Raw genomic sequence first — 12,720 nt, forward strand, 5'->3', positions numbered from 1 at the left:
CCCACTCCTCCACATGAAGCCAGCTGGGTGACCTTGGGCTAGTCACAGCTCTCTTAGAGCTCTCTCAGCCCCACCTACCCCACAGGGTGTCTGTTGTGAGGAGGGGAAGGGAAGGTGATTGTAAGCCAGTTTGATTCTTCCTTAAGTGGTAGAGAAAGTCAGCATATAAAAACCAACTCCTCTTCTTCTCATACCTACAACTCTTTCTTGGAACTGTGACTTGGTGCCACCTCTATCACCCTCCTTCAGTCCCTCCCCTCTTGAAAATCTGTCCTTGTCTTGCAGGACCTTGCTTAACCCCACCCAATCTTTATCCCCCAGGAAGTCTGAATGCATGTAAAATGCACTTGTTTCAATTCAGCCCTTGTATTCATCTTTTTACCCTTCCCTTCGTCCCATTGCCATACTTTAGATCCTTGATGTAGGGGAGCTGACAAAGGGAGCTTTGACTCTCAGAAGCTTATACCCCCAAAAATCTTCTTGGTCTTTTGACAGGCTATGAGGACTCGAATCAGACTGTTCTACCGCAGATCTTCATGGCTACCTTCTGAAACTATCTTGATGTAGAGGGCTGTCTTTTGTGCATGCACAGGGATTGTAGAAAAGAAAAATAATAAAACCGGCCTTTGAATTCTCTTTTCTACCTGCCTTTGCTGTTTATATTTGAGTCGAGGAGAGTCACTGTCCTGCGGCCATCCTCTGCTGGCTATTGAGAAGGGATAATGGAATGAGTCCATCTCTAAAGAAATACATTCAAAGCCATAAAAAATTAATATCAGCACCTTCAATGATGCCCAGAGAACTACAGAAGGGTAGCACCAATGCTGAAGCATGGGTGAAAATATATTTACACACAAACCAATATGACACTGCCTTACACAAAGCCAGACCTTTGGTCCATCTAGCACAGTACTGGCTAATTGGACTGGCAGAATAGTTCTTTGGCCCCAGGCAGAACAATAGCTTTCCCTATATCTGCTGCCCAAGACTCTGGATTGATCGATTTACAACACTTACATCCTGTCTTTCTGTCTAGTCAAGGCCTCCTAGGTTTGTTGAACCTGGGACCTTTGGAGTGCAAAGCACATGTTGTACCACAGCTCTGACGCTGCTAATGCATCTCCATCAGAAAGTGAGAGTGTTTCATTCTAGCCGACGCTTAATATCTCATGTAAAGGCTGCTGTGGTTGTTAAACCTTAACCACAAACTGTTTTCCCAACCTCCAAGAAAAAAGACATATTTACACATGAAGCTGCCTCTTACTGAATCAGACCATCAGTCTATCAAGGTCAGTGTTGTCTACTCAGACTGGCAGCAGCTTTCCAGGGTTTCAGGCAGAGGTCTTTCACATCACCTACTACCTACGTGGTGCAGAGTGGTAAGCTGCAGTACAGCAGTCCAAGCTCTGCTCAGGACCTGAGTTCGATCCCAACGGAAGTTAGTTTCAGGTAGCCGGCTCAAGGTTGACTCAGCCTTCCATCCTTCCGAGGTCAGTAAGATGAGCACCCAGCTTGCTGGGGGTAAAGGGAAGATGACTGGGGAAGGCACTGGCAAACCACCCCGCAAAACAAAAATCTGCCTAGTAAACGTCGGGATGTGTGGTCACCCCATGGGTCAGGAATGACCCGGTGCTTGCACAGGGGACCTTTACCTTTTTACTACCTACCACCTGATCCTTTTAACTGGAAACACCAGGGATTGAACCTGGGACCTTCTACACGCGAAGCAGATGCTCTACCACTGAGCCCCTATCAGACTTGTAAGACAGACCCACCTACTGACCTATTACAGATCAATAGAAAATTCTCCCACTCTCAGCTGAACCTCAGGTCCTTGCCACAACCTGCTCATTTTGAGGGGGCTTATGGTGGAGAGCTTCTCAGGGGATTCCACCCCACATACCTAGGAGAATTCTCAGCAAGAAAACCTGGGAACTTCCCTGACTCAGCAGTACGTAATGCATTCTCCTCCCTCATTTACCATAAACTGACTATTCTTGATTAAGGATTCCAACTTCTGCAATGCAATATTGCACAATAGCAGCAGTTAAGAATCAGAGGTCGTCAGGCCCACGTTGTCAGTCGAGGGCTGTTACTCACGCAGGTGGTTCCGGTGGAAGTCAAAGAGATGACTTATTGCGCCAAGGAGGGCAATCAGCGAGTGCTTCATATTCCAGTGCCAAAGACTATATATACGTATAGAACTGTTGCACAATAAACCTAGGCAAGAAAGGAACTCGGCCAGGGGAAAGGAGAACGTTGGGAGGGAAAATCTGCCACCTAGCTCAGCAGATTTCAACATACCTGAATGACTGGGGATGCATAACTACTATTTACCTATGAGTAATCCTCAAATGGACACACCTTGGCTACTGCCTATTTTACATTTGTGTGCTTTTTTAAAGAATACAAAATGTCTTTGAACCTAGGACTGGTTTACAAACCAAGGTGAAAACCAACAGCTGAATGTGCAAATTGATACTGTAAAGCACCATGATGCGGGTGATACAAAGTCAACTAAAAATTCCATCAGCATTGTTTGATCTACAACAGGGCTTTCACACATACTCATAACCGCTTGGTGCTGACTCAGAATACATACTGTGAGATCTGGTTAAAATCTCAATTTAGCTGCGAAAACGCTGTGGATAGCTTTAGGTAAGCAGCTATGCCTTCCTCTTTACAATATAAATTTAATATTACAAGGTTGTTATAGACTACTGAAATGACTCCAGAAATAGCCATGTAAAGTGTATTGCACTAAAACACAGGAATCTTGGGACACCTTAAGGACCAACAAGATTTTATTCCAGCATAAGCTTGCTTGGGCAAGACCCCAAGTGTTTTGTGAATGATGTACAAAATGCTAATATTAACCAGCCTCATCCGAATGATTTTGATTGTTCAGCCAGCGTTGTGAGACACACATCCTGAAAGTTTTAGAGACTGCAACAGGCTTCCCCTTTATTCAAAGAAGCTTGCCGTCAGATATTAACATGCTGGATTCTTTCCAAGTTCCAGATTTAAAAAAAAGTGACGTTGCATAACTGGAAATGCCAATCTACATGGCTTCCTTCCTGCTCCACAGTGAGACACGCTGGAATCCATGCCTTTTCGTAGAGAGCAGTATGGATTGCTGGCCCTGCTTCATGCAGATTATTAAATGCTGCTGCTTGCAGACAGCATGATAATGGGGTGGGGGAACAGATTGTAAAGGCAGAGATCTGCAGCCTTACATTTGTTCCAGGTCACAGCATTTGTGGAGCTGGCTCATGGGACACAACACTCCTACCACAATTATCACCTATCAATAATCATTTTAGTTTGCAGCTGTATACTATTGAATTTAATTGGGGTGTGGCTTCCACAGACCCCCCCATCAAAGTGCATCGGTCCCTTTTGCTCAAATGATCCATGTTTAGCATAGTTGTAGCATGTTTTTTTCCCCAGAGTAGGGCCCAGGGTATAGTTGGAAGGTCCAGCAAACTTGTTAAAGCCAAGCAGGCCTTGATCTGGTCAATGCCTGTGCACATCACTTTTGAGTTCCACAAAGGAAAACAGGATATGATAGCAGTAGATAGAGATGTAGTGTATTTTCTTAATTTATAAGAAAGTCACCCTACACACAGATACACAAGTGCCCACCCTGACCAGATTTACCTTCCTGCTGTTCTAAACATCCTAGCAGATCTAAGTATCACTGGACTTTTAGCCACCCTCAAGGGACTGGGGCAGCTAACAGCATGCCCGTAGTATCACTCCCCATCCCTCCCAACCCAAAGCTGAAGATTGTTTCAGATATCATTTCTAAGGATGTGCAAAGCCCCATACAACTCCAAAGTTGAGGAACAGGTAGGGGAAAGCCTCATTTGCAGTGGATGGGCTACTTAGAGGACTGTTTCTACATTTGTGATCCAGATGAAATAAGTTCTTTTGTATGTTGAGGGAAGACCATTTGACCTCTTCACACAGCATGCATTTTTTTCAAACTGTTAGCACAGGCCACAATCTAGTGGGATTTTATTTCTCCTCCAATACAGGTTTTACTTTTGCCTATGAGATCCTATTGAGAAACTAATTTATGCGTCACCTGTGGGGTAGACAGATAAGCTACATTTGAAGCTGAGGAAAAGAACATTCTCGCTTTGCAGATTGTTTTACCCCAGATCAGGGTTATAGAGGAATGAGCCAAGATTCATTTTTGTGAGACATTCATAGTTAAGACTTAACAATAGCAGAATAATATTGCAGTAATCGCAATAGGCTAAGATTGAAAGAAAGAACACTCCTTTGCCAAGGGTCAACCAAAAATGATCAGGTGAGAGTCTTATCTGGAATAATGGGATATACTGAGGTTAGGAAAAGGGGAAGGATTATTGCACTTCTGTGTTTTCATTTTCATATTATACGAACATTAAAAACAACACCCCCATTATAAGGTTTTCTCCTAGATGAAATGCAGGGGGAATGCCCTATGATTTAAGGACATAATCCAAATTGTTAAACAGAGTAATAAGATTAAATTGCAGAGCATAAAGTTAGGGGAGGGACCCTGGCTCAGCGGCAGAGTAGCTGATTTGTATGTGGAAAGTCCCATGTTCAATTCCTGGCATCACCAGTTAAAGGATCAGGTCACAGGTGATATAAAAGACCTCAACCTGAGCCCCTAGAGAGCTGCTGCCACAGTTGACAATATAGACCTTAATAGACCAAAGGTCTCACTCTGTATAAAGCAGCTTTGTGTGTGTTTTCGAAGGTGTGTGTGTGTGTTAAGTGCTGTCAAGTCGCTTCCGACTCATGGCGACCCTATGAATCAAAGTCCTCCAAATGTCCTATCTTTGACAGCCTTGCTCAGATCTTGCAAACTGAAGGCTGTGGCTTCCTTTATTGAGTCCATCCATCCCTTGTTGGGTCTTCCTCTTTTCCTGCTGCCCTCAACTTTCCCTAGCATGACTGTCTTTCCCAGCTTTCAAAGATACCCAAGACAAAATACAAACAAGACATCGTTCAATGTTTTTTGTGTGTTTTATTTCTCTCAAACTTATTTAAACAGGAGTGGCTGAATAAAAATAAAGTTTGAGTCCCATTTGACAGGGGAATGACTTGTTAACAGGTCAGGCAAAGAACTGTGGCCCCTTTACCAACCAGTAGAAACCTTGGTGGGAGACGGATAAATAGTTTTGACAAAGTCCATGAATGTTACATAACAGGTGTCATCCATAGTAGGAACAGCTTATGTGTATTTCTTGATTTCGTCGTACAAGACTAGGACAAAAGCACCCCCCATTCCTCTGAGAACATTGGACCACGCCCCCTTGAAGAAGGCCTTTGAGCCCTCTTCACGGGCAATCTTCCGCCAGCAGTCGATCGTACCAGAATACATGATGTCAGCTGGGGGGGGAAAGGAAAGTGATGCACACAGAGCTAAGAAATCTTGATGTTCCTGACAGCAACCCTAATGTCGTTTTTGCCTCTTCTGAATGGTTACCATGCAAATAGAGGAGGACAGTAGGAATTTCACCACTGACTATAACCAAAGTGTCTAAAATAGAGTCATATAAGCCAGTTTCTCCAAAACCATTCCTAAAAGTGTGTCGTATTGCTCCAGTTACAGGTTTTGGCTCATACTGAGATAGGCAGACACCCCTACTGAGTTTCGATTTGCTCAATGAAAGAATGACAGGAAGTATGATAGACTGTTGTTGCAAGTCTATATATTAAACATACTGAAGATGGCAAACTGTCTAAGTAATATTTTAAGATTGTTTTTGCAGTTTGCCAATTATTATTATTTTTAATCTTTGTTTAATTTGTTAGCTGCTTTCCTTTGGTATTTGTTAAATATAAATATATGTTAAAATCAAATCCTTGATTAACCTGGAAGAATTGTAAAAAGGAATAGACAAGCCAATTAAATTAATGTTTGAACAGATGTCCTAGTTGCAGCGTTATGACTGGAAAGCTCATGAAGATCATCCAGACCACCCCAATCCCACAGAAATAAAGAATAAAAACTTGCCTAAAGATTGCTCTGGGAAAGAGGCTAAAGGATGATAGGTCAAAGGAGCAACTTAATCTCAATTTCTAAGACGTTTGCACTCAAATAAGTCTCATTGGACTTCTTGCTTATAGGCAATCATGGAAATACTTACCTTGATTGCTTACACAGGCTGATCAGAGGACCCTAGGTTATAAGTAGATTGTGCTTTGAAGAAACAGTGTTTGATTTACCTTGTAATCCTAAACAAGTTATACTCCATGCCCACTGACTTTGGTGCATGTGCAATGGTTTAACAATGTTTAGGATTGCATCATTAATGATATTTGGCTCCATGTTCTTTGAATAGATCGATCTGAGTCCTAAGTAATGGTTTTCCTTAAGTGCAGACTAGCAGACTTCAACATGGATTCTACCAGGTGTATGTCAGGTGGGACCAAGCCAGACAAATAGTTAGTCCAATTTAGTATATATACCTGAGACACAACATGCCCATAAGTAATATGTACCCAGCATACAAACAACTAAGTTTAATAGCTTTAAGTAGACATATTCCGAAGAGTTACTGCCAAGATCTCCCTTTCTAAGTCTTCTGTCTATATATAAAGGATGAAACGTCTGTGTGCCACTGGCTGATCTTCTAGCCCCAACATCCCTGGTAGTGGAACAGCTAGTTAGATACGTACCACCTTTGCGGCCAGACTGCATCATCATCCGCCGCCGGACTGTATCAAAGGGATACGAGGTCAGGCCAGCAAGAGCAGTAACCGTCTGAGCAATCATCCAGCTGATCAAGATGTGGGTATTCTTTGGATCAGGAAGCATCCCTGTAAATGAAAGAATTAAGAGCTAAAGAAGCAGCTCAGTCACAGCTATGCCATATAGCCTAGACCTTCCAGTTCCAGCTGGGGAAGTTGAGGACAATCAGAAGCATCCCCAAAAGCTAAACTTACCCTTTGCAGTATCATAGACGCCGAAATAAGCTGCTCTGTAGATAATGATTCCCTGGACAGACACATTGAAGCCCTGGTACAACCCCCGAAGGCCGTCAGACTTGAAGATCTTGGTCAGGCAGTCTCCAAGCCCCTTGAATTCACGCTCGGCTCCAGCTTTTCCCACATCAGCTGCCAGGCGCGTTCGGGCAAAGTCCAGAGGGTAGACGAAGCACAGAGAGGTAGCACCAGCAGCACCTCCAGATGCCAAGTTGCCAGCGAAATAACGCCAAAACTGGGTTCTTTTGTCGACGTTACCCAGAAAGATCTGCTTGTATTTGTCTTTGAAAGCAAAGTTGAGGGCCTGTGTGGGGAAGTATCTGATCACATTGGCCAAATTGCCACGCCAGAAAGACAGGAAGCCCTGCTCCTTGGGGATCCGGACCACACAGTCAATGATGCCCTTGTACTGCTTCTCGACGGTGATCTGCTTGCTTGCATGTTGTACCTATTAAGATATAAGAGGTAACATTCAGTCTGACAACATATGGTGTTCTTCCCCCCCACCCTGAAATGTAGACTAGATGCTCAAATTATGCAAACTTTGCACTAAAGTTGACAGAATAAAGGAACAGCATTTGAGGGAGCAATATATACACCAACAATAAAAAGTACCAATCAATACAAGGCCTTGAAGCCAGACTTGGCTGTCCAATCAGAGTCATGACAGTTAGAGAGCTGCTGGCATGCGTGCTGCAGAATTGCCTAAATTGAGAAATCCTGGCTCAAGTTTCAGTTTTTTCCTTCTTGGCCCTGCTGCACAGAAAAGTGACCTTAAATGCTCTGTACTTCCTGCCTACCTGCAGATGACATATCTACGCTTAAATGCAAAGTCCGAGTAAATGCCCTTGAAGCATGAAAATCAAGATGGCTACTCTGAACTGGAAGTCAACTCCCCATTAAAAAACGGCTCTCGGGGAAGAGAAAACTAGGATCAAAGCTCAGATTATGACTAAGGAGGATTCCCTGGTGACAATAGTGACTATCAGACAAGTCATTTAAAGGTGAAGTCCTTCACCTAAGCACATGCCATCCCAGTAACAGCTGCATACCAAGGTGACCCCACTAACCAGCCACCTTTTCAAGGTGTCTTCAGGTCAAGTAGGGTTCTCCATAGAAAGTCAAGGGCCAGGGACCTCCTTGGTCAGTAACTCCAAAAAGCAACAGGCTAAGAAGGCCCATCCCCAAACAGACTAACAAGTGTCCTTGACACATCCACCACGCCCGCCTCTTGCTCCTGGATTGGCAGCAGCGGGGGGGGCCTCTTACACGTAATCCTCACGTGACCGGCTTCGACCCAGATGCCGCCCGTCACTGACCAGAGGTCATCAGCACCTTCAGAGGAATATGTGACCTTGAGAGACCTCAGTGGTCAGATGGGAGCTGAAATACACTTTGTAGTTCCATTCACCGCAGAGCGTGAACCGCTGTTCCACTCTGGGCGTGGGCAAATCACGTGCGCCCAAGAAAGGCCGGCTCAAGCCAGTAGCCTCAAAGGGAAGCTCGGTTTCTTCAGATCCCTTTCACCCTTCAAGGGCACTGGCCATCGCTTCCTTTTTGGCCGCCGGTTTTCCAAAGGAGCTCGCAGAGGCGCCTCTCCAGGAACGGGAATTTAAAAGGTGGCACCGAGAGAGAGGAGGATGTTCTCATGACGCACTAAATGCCTCCACGCTGGGAAGAAATCTCGACGGCTTCGGCTTTCTAGAGAGCCCTTTTCGCTCGGGAGGTGGGATGGGGAGATGGCGGCCGCCTCCAGCCGTCAAGGAGATGCCTCCAGGAGGCGGCAGCCGGTGCCAGAGTGGCAGGCCGCCCATGCAGGCCCTGCTCTGCGGGAAAGGCCGCGCCGCCCCGCCCGCCTCCCTCCTCTCCCTCCCCCCCTCCCCCATGGCTAATCCAGGGCCCGGCCGGGATTTGCATAAGCGGAACTGGTCCTCTCCGGCAGCCGGGCGAGCGCGAGCGCGTGGCTGCCGCCCCGGCCGGCATTTTCAGCGGCAGGTTGGGGTCCCGGGCGCAGCGCGGGCTTCGGGGCCCCGCCAAGGCCGGCCGAGGGCCATCAGCAGCCCCAGGCCAAGCCAGGGCGCGCCAAAGGCCTCGCCACCCTTCCCGTCCCGGAGAGCCCGACCGTCAAGGAGACCGTCTCCTTGGGCAGAAAGGCACGCCGGCCGGAACGGGGAGGGGGGGGGGGAAGAAAGGGGAACCAGCTCCGCGCCTCCTTGTCCGAGACAGGGGCTTTTTTGGGGGGGGGGAGGCGATGTGCGGGCCTCCTTCTCCTTGGGGCGACCTTGGCGGCGGCGCGCGAGCCTCCCCGGCTCCTCCCCGGCGGCGGGATGCGCCACGAGGCCGCGTCTCCGCGCCGCAGACAAAGGCCCGGAGCCAGAGCCAGACGCGCGGCGACCTGGGCGCACGGGACGCCGGCGGAGCCCCGCCGCGCTGGCCGAACCGACGGGGCCCCCGGGCCTCCCGCCGGCCCCTGGCCGCTGCTCCCCCTGGCCCTGGCCCCGGACCCCCAGGCGGCGCCCAAGCGAGGCTCGTCTCCCCAGCATCTTCGCCTCTAACGCGCACCCACCCACCCACCGTCGAAGCGCCTCTCCAAACCGCAGCGCCGGCCCCGCGGCGCCCTCCCGTCCAGTCCCCTCCCCGCCTCCCCTCACCTGCAGCAGCAGCTTGATCCTCTCGATGGGGGCCACCGCCGTCTTGGAGATGGCGGCTGCCACGCCGCCCGCCAGGAAATCCTTCAGGAAAGAGATGGCCGCGTCGGTCATGGTGCTGGGGAGAGACGGGAGCGCGCACAGGAATCGCTTCGCGCCGGTGCGGGCAGGCGGGAGGAGGACGGCGCGGGTCGGAGACTGCCGGCTCACTGAGACCGAGCGAAGGAAATGGCCGGCTTTTATACGGCCGCGGAGGCTTGAACGTGAGGACGGAGGGAGGGAAGGGAGCGTGGGCATCGACGCACGGCCACTTCCCATTGAGCTGATTGGCTCTTGGTGGAAGGGAGGGACCGCAGAGAGAACTGCGGGGGAAATAATGGGGGGGGGGAGAGAGATTGCGTAGCCTTTGTAATCCCTAGCATCTGGGCTTGTGCTTTTGGGCAGGCGAGGAGGCCCGTTTTAATGCAGGGCAGCCCCGGTCCTCCGTTGCAAAGGTTTGCGGCGGATGGATGGTTGACTCGGGCGCGCCCGGAGGCGAGAAAGGGCTGAGGAAGGTGGCCGTAACCTTGGGGAGGGAGCGAAGGGAGAAGGCTGGACTTGTCTGACACGGATGTGGTGTGAGTTTCACCTGGGTGGCGCTCAATTACATAAACAGGGTGTTCCTAAGGCAACCCCCCCCCCGAAAGGAACATCGGTGTCCTTAAATGTACTCTCACGCTGATAGCAGCAATATGGAATCAGCGACTCCCCCCCCCCCCAAAAAAAACTATTTTGGAACTTTTCTTTTTTTCTGATCAAAATCTTAGTTCTGCTCTGTCGAACTCACCATGCCTGTTTCTTGGTGCATGAACGAGAAAACCCCGCTGGCAGTCCCGTTAAATGTGCATGGTGCAATCCAGCTAGGAAATCTCCTTTCCAATCCTCATTAAAATGAATGAGCACTCACAATTGTGCTCTTGCATTTCCACAAGGCTTATGCTTCCTCGTGGGTTGGGCCACGCAGGGCAGACCTGGCCATCCCCCTCTCTGCAGCCCTAGAACAATGTTCAAAATTTGCTAGCTCCTCATGCCTCATAGTAAGGGGTGGCTCTGCTGTTTTTTATTCCAAAACAGTTTTAATAGATGGTGCATAGAACCTATGGACACTTACCTGTTACAAACCCCATTAAACGCATTATGTGCCACTGAATTTGTGTGTGTGCTTATAATCTTGGTGCACAAGGCCCAACCCTCTACTGGAAGAGTTCATGAGAGTAAGAGGATGGTTCCTTCTCCCCACTTGGGTGGGTAAGTGTCAAGTTCTACATCTAGGTAACAAAAATGAGAAGCATGCATACTGGATGGGGGATACACTGCTGGGTAGCAATGTGTGTGTGTGTGTGAACAAGATCTTGGGGTACAGGTGGACTGTAAGCTAAATATGAGCAATTACGGTGTTGCAGCAGCAAAAAAGGTTAATGTGGTCTTGGGGTGTATCAACTGAGGCATAACATCCAAATCGCAAGATGTCATAGTCCCACATTGGTCAGGCCACTCCTGGAGTACTGTGTGAAGTTCTGGAGGCCTCACTTCAAAAAGGATGTGGACAAAATGGAGTGGATGATGACGAGGATGACCAGGGCCTATAGACCAAGCCTTAGGAGGAAAGGCTGAGGGACTTGGGAATGTTTACTCTGGAGAGGAGGTTGAGGGGGGACATGATTGCTCTCTTTAAGTATTTGAAGGGCTGTAACTTAGAGGACAGGGAGCTGTTCCTGTTGACAGCAGAGTAGGACTCGCAATAATAGGTTAAATTAGGCGTGGGAAAGGTACTGGCTGGATAGGATTTGTTTTTTTTTTTTACAGTAAGTAGTTCACCAGTGGAATCAGCTGCCTAGGGAGGTGGTGAGCTCCCCACACACACACACTGGCAGTTGTCAAGCAGCAGCTGGACAAACACTTGTCATGGATTCTTTAGACTGATTCTGCATTGAGCAGTGGGTTGGACTAGAGGGCATGTATGGCCCCTTCCAACTCTATGATTCCATGTCAGATGCAAAAGAAGGAAGGGCGCCTGTACCTTTTTCATTGCAACACAGGTAACTTTTCATATCCTTACATGAAATGCCAAAATTCAAAAGTGCTTTCATGTCCTGTTTAGTGGGCATCTTTATCACATCTGGCTGGCCACTGAGAAAAGAGAATGATGTATGGACAAATCCAGCAGGGTTCTTCTGTTAGTGAGACACACCATGAGAAATGGTGTAAATTTAATTACTACATAATTTGCTATCTGGAAAAGGTTTAATATCAAATGCACTAGGACAAAATAAAATGCAAAAAAGACTGGAAGTGCAACTGTTGACAGCATTATGCATACTCACAACTAGAATGACTGAAGTATACAAAGAGTTACATTTTTTTCTCCATGCTGAATCACGGATACATGTGCAGAAATATTCCATGAACCAGGAGGAGATGGAATTATTTTACTATACATTTTGGAATTGTCATTGAAAATGCACTGTCTCTCATTCTGCAAGTCCTCCTAAGTTTAAAATCCAGACAGCTGCAGCAGCAAGTTTTCTGCAATGCGTTTAAAGCTACAGCATAATCTGCCAAAAAATTATCCTGGAAGAGCCAATCCACACATTCAAAAACATCACAAGGTATGAAATTGCATAATTAACTTCTCTCCTCACTTGATAAACTCCCCATCTGTGGAAAACTAGCTTCTCAGGGAGGAGCCTTCTCCCTGTGCTAGGTTTCCAGGTGTGGTGAGTTTTAATTTGTTAAGTATTCCATTATGGGACCCTACCTTTGCACTCTTCTTGGGGGCACCCTACCATATGCTTCAGATCTAAGGGCAGAATCCACCTGCAAATTTTCCAACTACCACAATCTGACTGGCTTCCTGAACCTTTAAAAAAAACGTTATTCAGCCTTTAAAATCAACACTTTTAAAGCTGTTTTTTATTGTGGACACTATGCTTTCTGAGATAGGAAGTTTCAAGCACATTTTCAATGTTTTGTGTTTTTTATTATCCTTTTATTTTTAAACAAGTTTTATATTTCAAGACAATTCTCGATTTCCAGTGTTTCC

General features: G+C 47.3%; 1 protein-coding gene across 1 annotated transcript; it reads right to left on the reverse strand.

The window, feature by feature from the left end:
* Positions 1–5,011: 5,011 nt before the first annotated feature.
* SLC25A5 (solute carrier family 25 member 5) lies at positions 5,012–9,780 on the reverse strand. The gene is made up of 4 exons (XM_056859573.1): positions 9,642–9,780; positions 6,952–7,438; positions 6,685–6,825; positions 5,012–5,391 (listed from the first exon to the last, which is right to left on the reverse strand). Exons 1-4 carry the CDS (start codon positions 9,750–9,752, stop codon positions 5,234–5,236), a joined length of 897 nt encoding a protein of 298 aa, XP_056715551.1. The 5' UTR covers positions 9,753–9,780; the 3' UTR covers positions 5,012–5,233.
* Between the last annotated feature and the right edge of the window lie 2,940 nt (positions 9,781–12,720).

The sequence above is a fragment of the Euleptes europaea genome, chromosome 13 (assembly GCF_029931775.1).
Source record: "Euleptes europaea isolate rEulEur1 chromosome 13, rEulEur1.hap1, whole genome shotgun sequence".
Classification (NCBI taxonomy): Eukaryota; Metazoa; Chordata; class Lepidosauria; order Squamata; family Sphaerodactylidae; genus Euleptes; species Euleptes europaea.